Source organism: Bison bison, unplaced genomic scaffold, assembly GCF_000754665.1.
Source record: "Bison bison bison isolate TAMUID 2011002044 unplaced genomic scaffold, Bison_UMD1.0 scf7180017864270, whole genome shotgun sequence".
Lineage (NCBI taxonomy): Eukaryota > Metazoa > Chordata > Mammalia > Artiodactyla > Bovidae > Bison > Bison bison.
The window spans coordinates 8,088,544-8,102,370 of NW_011494842.1; the positions used below are offsets into that span (position 1 = coordinate 8,088,544).

The 13,827-nt window shown below is 39.5% G+C and overlaps 1 protein-coding gene across 3 annotated transcripts in view; it reads left to right on the top strand.

Moving 5' to 3' along the window:
* Positions 1-13,827, top strand: part of MAPK14 (mitogen-activated protein kinase 14) — a 75,934-nt gene that overhangs the window by 22,784 nt on the left and 39,323 nt on the right. For all 3 annotated transcript variants that reach the window (XM_010848653.1, XM_010848654.1, XM_010848655.1), the window contains exons 2-3: positions 3,867-3,996; positions 10,171-10,229. In XM_010848653.1, coding sequence (XP_010846955.1) covers positions 3,867-3,996; positions 10,171-10,229 — 189 coding nt within the window. The remainder of the gene's footprint in view (positions 1-3,866; positions 3,997-10,170; positions 10,230-13,827) is intronic.

Consider the following 13,827-nt stretch of genomic DNA (forward strand, 5'->3'; position numbering starts at 1 on the left):
GGGAATAAAACAGGAGTCAGGGAGATGAGTATTGGAAGACAGACTGCTGGTGAGTGTGACCTGGACTAGGATGGAAGCACTGAAAATGAAGAGCAGTTGAATTTGAGATGTATCTTGGAGGTGGAAACCACAAGACCTTCTGATGGATTTGGTTGGGGCCAGGAGGCTGGAGGAAAAGGAGAAATAAAGGATGACACTTTAAATGTCTAGCTTGAGCAACTGAATGGAAAGTCTGTTTGTTTAAGATAAAGGAGGCAGGGAGAAGAACAGTTCTGGGTGTTCTGAACTTGGCTAAATTTAAGTTGTCCAGGAAGGTAGTCAGGTTCTGGGAAGAGATTTCAGTGGGAAACAGATTTGGGAATTTTCAATATGTAGATGGCATTTAATTTAAAGTCATGGGTGTAGATGAGAACCCCCAGGAGAACACAGAAGAGGGTCTGGTGCTGTGTCCTAAAGAACCCCAGCATTCAGAGTTTGAGTAGAGGAACCATACAGAGGTGCTACTGTGGAAGTCAGGGAAGACCAGGAGAGCGACGTCCAGTGGCTGAGGCTTCACACTTCAGTGCAGGGGGGCCTGTTTGATCCCTGGTCAGGGAACTAGATCCCACATCCCATAACTAAGAGTTCTTATGCCACAACTAAAGATCCCAGGTGCCCCAACTAAGACCTGGAGTAGCCAGATAGATAAAACATAAATATTTAAAAATTAATAAATAAATACTATAAAGAAAAAACCAATAGAATGTGCTGACAGGAACCATAGGTTGGCATTGTTTAGAGAAAGGAAAAGTGTTAACCATGTCAGTTGCTAATCCAGAAAAGTGGCCGTTTGGTAATAGAGGTCATTAACGACCTGAGAAGAGAGGTTTCAGTTGGGTGGATTGAGGAAAGAATGGAAGCAGAGGAAGTAGTGCTTCGCAAACCATAAGATGTGTGTGAATTACTTGGAGATCTTGTCTACTTTGGGGCCTGAGAATCTTCATTTCTAAAGACCCGCCAGATAATGCAATGCTGCTGGTCCATGGAGTACCAGAGGTATAGATTAGTGGTCCTCAGAGTTCACTGTGTGTTAGAATTATGTGGTCAGCTTGATACAAAATAGGGTTCAGAGTTTCTGACTCAGTAGTTCTGGGATGTCACCTGAGCATTTGCATTTTTTATAAGTTCCTGGGTGACACTGATGCTGCTGGTTTAGAAATCACACTTTGAGAACTGCTAGGGAATTTTAACTGTAATGGGGAGGTTTCAAGGGAAACTTTTTGTTTGTTGAGGATGAAAAATAACTAGCACATACTTAACTGATGAGAATGATCCAGGTGAAGATGAGAATAAAGAGAAAAAGGGGACAAAGGAGTGAATTCCTTGAGAATATGAGGAGGATGGCACCAAGGCGTGTATTGAGGTCTTGGATTTTGTAAGAAAGGGAGGATGTCCTTAGTCACAGAACGAGAAAAAGCAGAGATGGGTCCCAGTGTAGAAGGGTGTGTAGATAGATTTACTGGTAGACAGGTGGAGGTCTCTTCTGATGTTTTCTGTTTTCTCAATGAAGACAAGAGCAGCTCCTGAGGGAGGAGGGTAAGTGGAGGTTTGAGGGGAGAGAGAGAGTGTCAGATGGAGTTGAGTAGAAAATGGACTTAGTAAAAAAAAAGTGGCTGCATTGGGAACCTTATTTGGGATTAAGATCAGAAATTAAGAACGAAACCATTCTGTATGATTGTGCATTCTTTTTTCTCCAACCACAGTTTTTAGATTCTCAACAAGGAGAATAAATAGTTAAGATCATCCAAAGTTAGAGTCTATCTGGGTGAGTATATCAGACCGGGTAGGGAGTTTTATAAGAGAACATAGTCTAAGGCAGGCAAGAAGGGAAATGAAGACGGGAGGGCTGAAGGGTAGAAACAGTCAATGAATTCTTGTAGTCAGGATACAAATAAGCTAATAGGAGCAAAGTAAAAGGCATAGGAAGTTTGAGATGTCACTCACCATTTTGTAGGCAGGCAGCTTTTGGTGGTGATAGAGGCCCGGGGTGTGACCGTGGGGGTGGAGTTCGGATGGCCTTGGACAGGGTGGAGTTTCCTGGAGAGGCCAGGAAACCGAGAGGCCAGGAAGTTGCCTGTACCCTCCACCTGGATGCTGAAGTTGCCAAGAATGATGACAGAAGTTGGGAGGGGAGAGAGACTTTGAGATAGGAACTAACTTTTCGGTGAGTGATGGAAAATTCCAAGTCAGTGGATAACAGCAACCGAGAGGGAAGGATGGTGGTGAGCAGGAGCTTTTGTAAATCAAGGGGAAAAGTATGGTCTGGAAGTGGAAACAGCTGGCAAGGAGAACACCTACCCCACCTGCTAGCCGTGAGACACCTGGGATACGAGAGAGTCCACTCTAAGGCATGTCTGTCAGAGGAGCAGTGCCTTCAAGGGACAGCCTAGCTCCAGTTAAAGCAAGGAGATGGAGGAAAAGTTCAGAAGTTGAAGATCTACTGGAGTTTATTACACACTGGGAATTGAAAGGCAGGGACATAGTGTAAGCATTTGGGAGTAAAGGGAGGGGAACTTCTGGAGCCATTACATAGAGAGTTTGGTGAGAATAGATAATCAGAAAGTCTTGAATGTGCGGATTAAAGATTAAGATAAATAGGAGAGTGAGACATGATGGAATTAGCCTGTACAGTCTCCAAAAATAATTAAAATACACACATGTTTCTTGCTGTAGCTGTGCTGTGTGGTCTAGCCTTTGCCTGTATCTCTGACCTTACTCTTTTCCAAGCTCCCCATACTCCCTATGCTCTGCCTGCACAGGCTGTTTCTCCTGTCACTCCAGCATGACTTTGCTCTTCTGAGAAGCAGCGTAGCAAAGTGGTGGTTAGCGTGAGGTGGTTAGTGTGAGCTCTGAGTCCAGACTTCCTGCACTGTTACTTTCTAGATTTGTGATTGTGGGCAAGTTGTTTAACCTCTCGGTGCTTCAGTTTCCTTATCTGTAAATGGGGGGAATGATAATAAAGACTCAGTAAATGTTAATAATATTTTTCTGCTTGAGGCTCTTTTCCCCTGTATCTTTACACGGTTGCTACTTATCATTCACTTCCCTCAGCTCAAATGTACTTCCTCCAACATCATAGCTAATGTAGCCTAGCTCCACCAGCTTTCTGTTACTCTTTATCCCGTTATTCTGTTTTAATCATAGCATTCATCACCATTTGAAATTTATTTTATTATTCTGCTCTTCCTCTCTCCCCCTATTCCCTGAGGTCAGAGATATGTTAACTTATTCCCGACTGTTACCTGAGCTTCTAGAAAGTGACAAATACTTTGTATTTCATAAAGAAATTTTTATGCCAACTCACTGTCCTGAAAACATGGTGGTTTCCAAGGTCTCTCTCTGATCAGGCAGCATTTGGTGGCAAAGAGACAGTGAGGCCTCGGCCAAGGAGATGGACGGAATCCAGCTCTTTGTCCCAATCTGTTGGCTCATCTAGATCAGGTGGCTGCCTATTTTTGTGTTATTGGGACACAGCCACATCCATTTAAAAATTTATTATCGTCTGCTTTCCAGTTCCAACCATGGAGTTGAGTTGTTGAGACAGAGACCCTATGCCTCACAAAGTTTAAAATACTCTCTAGCCCTTCACGGAAAAAGTCTGCTGATCCTTGATTTAGATGCATAGAAAAAAAAAAAAAAGGAAACACCAAAAATGATTAACATTACTTTGCATAGTGGGATTATAGGTCATTTTAAGTTTTATTTTCATAGTTATTTTGTATTTTATTATAAGCCCATTTAATTTAGAAATCAAATAGCCTTATAAATACTAATTTTGATATATTTAGAGAACATTTATTGATGAATTTTTTGTTTTTTTTCCTTAGTGCTGCTTTTGACACAAAAACTGGGTTACGTGTCGCAGTGAAGAAGCTATCCAGACCATTTCAGTCCATTATTCATGCCAAAAGAACCTACAGAGAACTGCGGTTACTTAAACATATGAAGCATGAAAATGTAAGTTATTAATTCAAGGCAGAATAAATTCTGCTGTTTAATAGACTAGAAGAGTTGTGTTTTAATTACTACAAATGGAAATGCATTAGAGTACATTAAACTTTGGACCATCCTTGTACTGGGGTGTTAGAGGCCACTGCATTATGTCACGTAGCTACTGAAAGACTTGGGATGAAATTGGTACATCTTCCTGGAGTTTGGGTATTACTTAAAGCTTTTTACAGGGAAAGCCTATAAAAATTTTTTTTAAATAAAAATGAGTATTATGAGATAAAGCAAAATTCACAAGGATTTTAAAGAGAAAGTACTACAAAGAAGTTTTGTATTCTTGTTTTACTTAAGACTGTATTATCAGAGTATGGGAATCCATGGTATTTTGTGGTGTTGTGGGTGTTTTCAGTGGAGAAGTTTGAGGAAGAGTGCCTTAGGTTCACTAAATAGGTATTATTTTCTAGATAATTTAATATTATAATTTTTCCTCTAAATCTTCAAAAGACGGCCTTTCCAGATTCAGGTATTTTAATAAATGTGACAAAGACATTGTTTAAGTTAAATATAATGTTTTCTTTGCTGTCAGTTTGGAAATTTGAAAACAATGCCATCCTGCATAGGAGGGTTTATAAATCCTAATAGCATAAATAAATGAATGCAATTGGATTATTAGAGGAAAGTGGAAAAAAAACAATTGACTGAGGACACTTATTTTCCATTTCAAAATCAAGTTTAAAAAGATTTATGTGATTGCTGTATGAAAGGAATTGTAAAATTTGTAGCATTATAGAAACAATGGCCTTAGAGATTTTAGAATCATTTGACCCGATTGATGGTTACTGTGTAGAAAAAAAATCACAATCTAGAAATTACCTGGCTATTCAGACTTTTTTCTGTTTCAATTATTGAATTTTTTTGTCTTCAGAGTAAGAAAAATGTATCAAAATACATTTGTTTCACAAAGTGCAGATTTCTTCTAAATTGAGAGCATGGTGACTTAAATTTGGAGTTGGATTATGGATTCTTCTTATTTATTTTCATGTTTTAATTGCATACTATTGAGAAAGTCCCCTTTTCCACAGACAACTTCCTTTCCTCGGTGTAATTTTATATGAGCATTCATGTGCAAACTTGAATTTTTAAAAAGTTCAGTGCAGAGCTGCAGCCTTCCTAATCAGTGACATGTTTATAAGAAGTTGAAATATGTGGAAAGAGCTGGCTGGAGAAGCTTTATTCCGAAGTCTGCATAAAATCAAGGTGGCCTGGCAGCTTAACTGATGGGTTTACATATGGTTTTTAACACAGTTGATTATGCATGTTGTTTTTCATTACACGTTAATAAATGTGACAGAGACACTGTCATAGCTTTTTAAATATAAAGAATACTTTGAAAATGGAATGCAAGCCAAACATTTATGGAACCCCAAAGCACCTCCAAGAGGCCCCAGGATCCCACTGCTGTTGCCTATGCTAATTTAAGAACGTCTAGTTTTAGAAGATTACCAGCACTATAATTTATTGTTCTGCTTTATTTCATGGTCATTTTAAGCCAGTGTTTATGGCAAAAAATTATTTTGGGTTATCTGAATCCATGCCTTGGCTTTTCTAATGATCACTAAAACAACCTTATTTAGTATTTTCTATTTTAATTTTCTGTTCTGAGATCCTTTGAAATGTGTCTTATATGATATTGGGCTGGTTACATTTGGCCCATTCTGTGTTTGTAGAATGGAGAAGGAAATGGCAACCCACTCCAGTGTTCTTGCCTGGAGAATCCCAGGGACAGGAGAGCCTGGTGGGCTGCGGTCTGTGGGGTCGCACAGAGTCGGACATGACTGAAGCGACTTAGCAGCAGCAGCAGCAGCAGCAGCAGCAGCAGTGTTTGTAGAAACGAAGAGGCCACGGTGGTGAGATGCAATTACAAGTTTAATTGAGGATTTTAAGAGGAATTCCTTTATCATCTTCTTCCTTTTTCTTTCATTTTTAAAAAATAACTGTTCTGGGCCACTGTCCCAAGCTTTAGCTTACTGTTAGGCCTCCAACGACAGCAGCAGCAACAGCAACTTAAAACTCTTGAAAAATTTAAGTATTGCTACCAAATAGAATTTTTAGGTGCCAGGTAATACAAGTGATCTTTTACACAAAAATGCCTCTGACTTACAATTCATAGTTTATCTTAAGTTATTTATACTATTAGTGATAATGAATGCTGCTGCTAAGTCACTTCAGTCGTGTCCGTCTCTGTGTGACCCCATAGACAGCAGCCCACCAGGCTCCCCCGTCCCTGGGATTCTCCAGGCAAGAACACTGGAGTGGGTTGCCATTTCCTTCTCCAATGCATGAAAAGTGAAAGTGAAGTCGCTCAGTGGTGTCCAACTCTTAGTGACCCCATGGACTGCAGCCTACCAGGCTCCTCCATCCATGGGATTTTCCAGGCAAGAGTACTGGAGTGGGGTGCCATTGCCTTCTCCGGATAATGAATGACATACACAATTTTCATTTGGATTTACAAGAGCTAGGGGATGTCCTCTGTGACTGTTAAGAGTTATTTGCGACAAACTTAACCTGGCCCGTTCCTGACTGAACTTTTGACCTTGATCTCATTAACACTTGGTCTAAGGCAGATTAAAGGGAAGCAGCCTGCTGGCTGCATCCTTTTGCTAAGTTGTTATTGCCTGGTTAAGGACCTGGAGATCTGTGCATTTTAAAATTTAAAAATGATTTAGGGAATCCTATTATAAATTTTATTTGAGAGTCTTAGATTTAATCTTACTGTGATAGAACAAGTGGTTTTTGTGTTTTGTGTTAAATACATTAAATAATTGTCTTTGGTGACTGAGTTAAAGTGATTTTTGAGTTGTGTCAGTTTAATAAAGATGTATAACTTCTGTCTGTTAATTTTTGGGTCATTATAGAACAGTGATTCAGATATCTCTGTCATCAGAGATACTTGCTGATTATTTGCATTATAAATGTCTTTTTAAAGTATTTAATTCCTAAGTTACTTTTTAAAGTGTCTGAAAGCATATAGTGGCAGAAAGGGTACTAAAATATAACTTGAATTACAAGCAAATTTCCATTTAAAAAATGAGAAATGAATTGATTATGGAATGTTCCCCTGATCTACTTTAATGCTGGGAAACTTTTGTTTTATAGTGTTTTCTTATGATTACTACTCCATAAATATGATGAACATTTCACAGAAAGATGAGCACAGTAAAAGAAATGGTAAGGACCTACCAGAAGCAGAAGAGATTAAAAAGAGGTGGCAAGAATACACAGAAGAACTATTAAAAAAAGGTCTTAATGATGGATAACCACGATGGTGTGGTCACTCACCTAGACCCGGACATCCTGGGCTTGAAGTCAGGTGGGCCTTGGGAAACATTAGTACGAACAAAACTAGTGGAGGTGATGGAATCCCAGCTGAGCTATTTAAAATCCTAAAAGATGATGCTGTTAAAGTGCTGCACTGAGTATGCCAACAAATTTGGAAAACTCAACAGTGGCCACAGGACTGGAAAAGGTCAGTTTTCATACAATCCAAAAGAAGGGCAATGCCAAAGAATGCTCAAACTACTGTACAATTGTGCTCATTTCACATACTGGCAAAGTAATGTTCAAAATCCTTCAAGCAGGCTTCAGCAGTATATGAATCAAGAACTTCCAGATGTACAAGCTGGATTTAGAAAAGGAAGAGGAACCAGAGATCAAGTTACCAGCAGCCATTGGATCATAGAAAAGCAAGGGAATTCCAGAAAAACATCTGCTTCATTGACTACACTAAAGCCTTTGACTTTGTGGATCACAACAAGCTCTGGAAAATTCTTAAAGAAATGGGAGTACTAAACCACCTTACCTGTTTTCTGAGAAACCTATATGCAGGTCAAGAAGCAACAGTTAGAACTGGACATGGAGCAACAGACTGGTTCAAAATTGGGATAGGAGTACGTCAAGGCTGTATATTGTTACCCTGCTTATTTAACTTATATGCAGAGTACATCATGTGAAATGCCAGGCTGGATGAATCACAAGCTGAAATCAAGATTGCCAGGAGAAATATCAACAACCTCAGATATGCAAATGATACACCACTCTAATGACACAAAACAAAGAGGAACTAAAGAGCCTCTTGATTAGGGTGAAAGAGGAGAGTGAAAAAGCTGGCTTAAAACTCAGCTTTCAAAAAACCAAGATCATGGCATCTAGTCCCATCACTTCATGGCAAATAGTTGTGGAAAAAATGTCAGATTTTATTTTCTTGGGCTCCAAAATCACTGCAGATGGTGACTGCAGCCATGAAATTAAGACACTTGCTCATTAGACAAAGCTAGACAGCATATTAAAAAGCAGAGATATAACTTTGCAGACAAAGGTTTGTATCGTCAAAGCTATGATTTTTCCTGAAGTCCTGTAAGGGTGTGAGTCTAGTTGCTAAGTTTTGTCTGACTCTTCTACGACCCCATAGACTGCAGCCCGTCAGGCTCCTCTGTCCATGGGATTTCCTGGGCAAGAATACTGGAGTAGGTTGCCATTTCCTTCTCCAGGAGATCTTCCTGACCCAGGAATCGAACCTGCATCTCCTGCATAGGAGGTCGGATTCTTTACCACTGAACCACCAGGAAAGCCCACAACGAGTGTGAGAGTTGGCCCATAAAGACGGCTGAGTATTGAACAATTGATGGTTTTAGTTGTTCCACAGTATGTGGGATCGTGCTGGATCAAGGATCAAACCCATGTTTCTGGCATTGGCAGGTGGGTTCTTTATCACTGAGCCACCAGGGAAACCCGATTGAAAAACAATTGAGGACATGAGAATAGTCATATGTTAAATGACAAGGCAGGGTATAAAATTATACATAGTATTACTCCAGTTTAATTTATGTACATCAGAAAAATCGAAGTATCTCAAAATATTAGTGATAATGGATAGTACTATTGTAGATAATTTTGGTTTTCTTATATACGGTTGTCTGAATAAGAAGATGATTGATAACCATCTTTCCTTTGGAAAAAGATGCAAAGGCTTTCCAGGGCAATTTTTTGGTTTGTTTCCCTTTTGGGTTCAGTTTGTAATTGAAATTAGTTTTAAAAATTGGTATTTGGTTGAATGGCATAACTTTCTGATTAGAAGGCTCTTTTTCATGATAATATTTTGAGTGTTAGCATATTTTACTTTTAGAGCTGTTATGGGTCAGTTTTCATGAAGGCCATTTAGCTTTTGTTTGTTTCACTTCCAGATACTCTTAAATCTTGCTGGGCATATTACACATGAATTGTGTGTCTTGCTTGCCTTCTTAGTGCCTAGCTTTGTAGAAATGAGTCGTCTGGGTTTCAGGAGGAACTGGGGAAGAGGGGTATGGTAAGTGTGGATTGAATGAGTGAAAGTCACTCAGTCGTGTCCAACTCTTTGTGACCCCATGTGATCCACCTGCAGCAATGAAGACCCAGGGCAGCCAAAGTAAATACATTAATTTAAAATATATATATTTATTTATTTGGCTGCATTGGGCCTTAGTTGAGGCAGGATCTTCACTGAGGCATGCGGGATCTTTTGCTGTGGCTCCAGGGCTCGGTTGCCCCATAGCACATGGAATCTTAGTTCCCCAAGCAGGGAATGAACCCAAGTCCCTGCATTGAAAAGCAGATTCTTAACCACTGGACCATCAGGGAAGTCCCAATAAATAAATTTTTAAAAAATAAAAAAATGATCTTAATATTTAGAATGTTATAAGAACAGTACCAAGAATATACTGAGAGGATATATTGGGGCTTTAAAATGTCAGTTTTGAAGATTATATAGTAATTTTCATTGAATAATACTATTTTAAAAAGAAAAATGATACTATAGCAACAGTTGTAAAAGCACAACTTTTTTCTGTTAAACTATTAGTGCCTGTGTAAGTTGAGTCCTAAATCTTTTTGCTTCTTGATAAGCTAATGGCTATACCTGACTAAATTCTAAAGACATGAAGATTTTAATGGTTTATTATGAAAAGTGATGTTTGACAAATAAGAGGCAAAAGTATAATTTGGGTAAAACATGAATTGGAGTCATTAAGTATATGAGGATGTGACGTTACTGAACTAGGAGCAGGATTTAATAGGAATTATTTCCTATTAAAATAAATGGTGGATAAGTTCAATATTTATTCGCTGTTTGATTTTTATGTTTTCTCACAGGTAATTGGTCTGTTGGATGTTTTCACACCTGCAAGGTCTCTGGAGGAATTCAATGATGTGTGAGTAAATCTTCTGTGTTTGCCTTCTCAGCTAGAGTTTGACGATTACCAGCCCATTTTTACTCTTGAACCACTTTGCAGTATTAGATTTAGATTCTTTATTCCTGTCACCCAACTCTTCTGGGGGATGGGGGATGGATACAGAAGAGTGCATTTGGGTGGTATATATTCGTATTTTCACCATCTCAGGCACGTTGTTCCCTATTTGGAGAGACAGTGGTGGGTTCTGGCAAGAGTTCCACGGAGAAGAGTATAGGGAGTTTTTAGCATGATTTTTATTCTCAAATTGTCTGTCCTAGCTTTTAAAAGGGTATGTTTACATCAGGAAATGTAGTGGAGCCCCGTTCCATATGGTTTCTTCCATTTCTTTTATCCTATGGGAAATACATGCTGATCTTTGAAGTATTGGATTTCTGTTCAGGGACAAGGGGCCAGCGTCACGAGTTTAGACAGCTGATAGATAGTGCTGATTGCCCCAGTTTTGTGACCATCTCTGTTGCCTTAGCCTGGAACACCTGGAAAGCAGGGCCTGAGATTCTTGGGAACCAGTAGTCAGGGTCTAGGGAAAATGAAACAGGGAAGGAGAGAAAGCTGCTATGAGAATACGTTATTAAGTTGGTCACCATTGTGGGCAACTGGGATGAAAATTACCAAGGTCTTGTAGAAAGCTGTATGGAATGCGGCTCAGATGGGAGCGTTTACTTACTGGCTTCTGACTGCACTGGCAAGAGTGCCCTCACATGGGGCAGTAGTGCTCTCACATGCCCAGGTTGCACATGTGTGAGTGCACAATAGATTCCAGAAGGTGTTGTGGGAGTTGCTCCTGTGTGAGTTCTCTGTTGTTCCTTTCCCGAAATCTGAATTAGCATACCTCCCTCTGGTCCCCAATTCACAGATAGGCTATACCATACAAGAGAAGGAACACCTCGAATTCAGAGTTACATGTTTTGTCCTATTGAAATTTTGGTATTTCTGGAAAGGATGACTGTTGTGAGAAATTGCAGACCCTGGCTGCCCTTCCACAGCCTCTACTCTCTGTTGACGCCAGGGATGAACTTAACTCCACCCATCCTGAGTTCAGTTTCTCCTTCCCTTATCCTAGGCCAAGTGCCCATTTCCCAGAGAGCAAGCTTGGCAGGTGGGGGAGATATACTATGTTTGAGCTTGTGTGTTCTGTCTAATGAAAGGGGAAAAGAAATGTAGAATATTAAATAGAGAAGGAGGAAAGGTAACAAAAAATTTCCCACCACTTGAGGTTAGTTTAAGGAATGTGATATGACTGAGAGTAGACGGTGAGAAAAGGGGAATCTGGTCTAAGTGCAAGAACTCCCACCCACATTAACCTTCATCCTGCTGATGAAAGTTTGAGACTCGAGCAAAGGAAGGGAAAAAAAGATAATAACTAAGAACATCTGTGCTTCCTGAGCCCTGCTTGACATTACTATAAAGCCTCCTTACTGGGTGCTACCCCGGCAGGGGCATGTGTGTTGCAAGTTGTTGAGTCCTGCTGTAGACTGTGCTTGGAGAAGAGAATGTTGCAACTGCTTTTTTTTTTTCTTTACATTAATTAATTTTTACTTTTTTGAGGAATTAATTTTTTAGAGCAGCTTTAAGTTTACCACAAAAGTGAGAGCTTTCGCCATTATCAACATCATTCAACGAGAATGATATATGTATATATATATTTTTTTTTTTTTTTTTGCCAAGAATGAAGCTATTTGACGCATCATAATTACCCAGAGTTCATAGTTTATTGTAGGAGTCACTCTTAGTATTGTACGTTCTATGGATTTAGACAAATGTATAATGTCATACCATTATAATATGTTACAGTATATTCTCACTGCCCTAGGAATGATGATTTTTTTATATTCTACGTGTGGAAAAATTGCTAAAGTATTAATAATATACTTGGAAAACATTTGAATCAGGATTGAGCTCTAGCTCAAAATGTTAGGTGTGATGAGGATTGACTTTTTTCTTTTTTTAAGAAAGGAATTGATTTGTTGACCTGGGCTAATGCTGTATTTTGCCTCTCTCAGGCATATGAAATTGGACTACGAGCCTGTTTTCCCTGTGTCAACAAGCATATAAGGCTTGTGTCTTTGAGAGGTTAAGTTTTATCCATTGTAGGGCCTGTTGGCTCTTTTATCCTTTTGAAGGCCCATTGACTACAAGCATACCCATTGAACAGAAGTTGCATTTATTTCTTCATTCATTCAACAAACACCAAGCAGGAATGTATTCTTTCTACTTAACGGGAGCTAGGTTCTATTTACTTATTAATTTCCAGCTTTATTGAGATATAACTGCAATACAACACTGTGTGATTTGGGTCATGATTCTTTATAAACAAGATCTTAGTTCACCTGTCAGGGGCAAATCTCAGTACTGTGTGTTGAGTGTTAGAACAGGGCTCAGGATAATCAGAAACACTGGTCTTTTCCCTGATGAAATCACAATCTTGTTGGGGAAATAAGTTAAAGACACTTTTGGAACCAGTTTAACAGTTGGCTATAAGACCTTGGACAGGTCACTTTGCCTCTTTGGGTCCCAGTTAATGTCTGTAAAAGGATGAAAATTGGGGGGGTTCACTTCTGAAGTGTTTTCAATCCCAGAGAATCCGTGAAAATATAATGATGAACCTAAAGGATATCTTTTGGGAAATGTTTCATTGTTATCTTTTTATGATGTATGTATCACTGAGAAAAAAATTAGTGCTCTTTTAAGACTATGGTTATTTCAGTGTTTTCCAAAGTCATTTTGGAATTTGCACAGGAGGTCAAACATCTTCACTGACAGTTGCAGAGTGTGCAAATTTAAATACTTTGAGAAAACTGGTATATCGTAGGCTCAGTGTTATGCAACACAGTACCTGCACTTCCTAAACGCATTCAAATGCACATTAAAATAGCGTAAACGAAGACTGAGGCTCAAATGATTCTGCAGGCCACTGTGTTTAGAGCAGACAGTAATTTTGAACAAGAATTTTCTGTGCTAATTAAAATCTCTATTTTGCATATTTATAGTTGGCTTTAAATCTTGTGTTATGTGTATTTGTCCCTTTACATTTCAGTTAGCACTTTACATTTATCATACACTTCAACTTGTTCAGTTCAGTTCAGTCGCTCAGTCGTGTCCGACTCTTTGCGACCCCATGGATCGTAGCACGCCAGGCCTCCCTGTCCATCACCAACTCCCAGAGTTCACTCAGACTCACGTACATCGAGTCAGTGATGCCATCCAGCCATCTCATCCTCTCTCGTCCCCTTCTCCTCCTGCCCCCAATCCCTCCCAGCATCAGAGTCTTTTCCAATGAGTCAACTCTTCGCATGAGGTGGCCAAAGTACTGGAGTTTCAGCTTTAGCATCTTCCAAAGAAATCCCAGGGCTGATCTCCTTCAGAATGGACTGGTTGGATCTCCTTGCAGTCCAAGGAACTCTCAAGAGTCTTCTCCAACACCACAGTTCAAAAGCATCAATTCTTCGGCGCTCAGCCTTCTTCATAGTCCAACTCTCACATCCATACATGACCACTGGAAAAACCATAGCCTTGACTAGACGGACCTTTGTTGGCAAAGCAATGTCTCTGCTTTTGA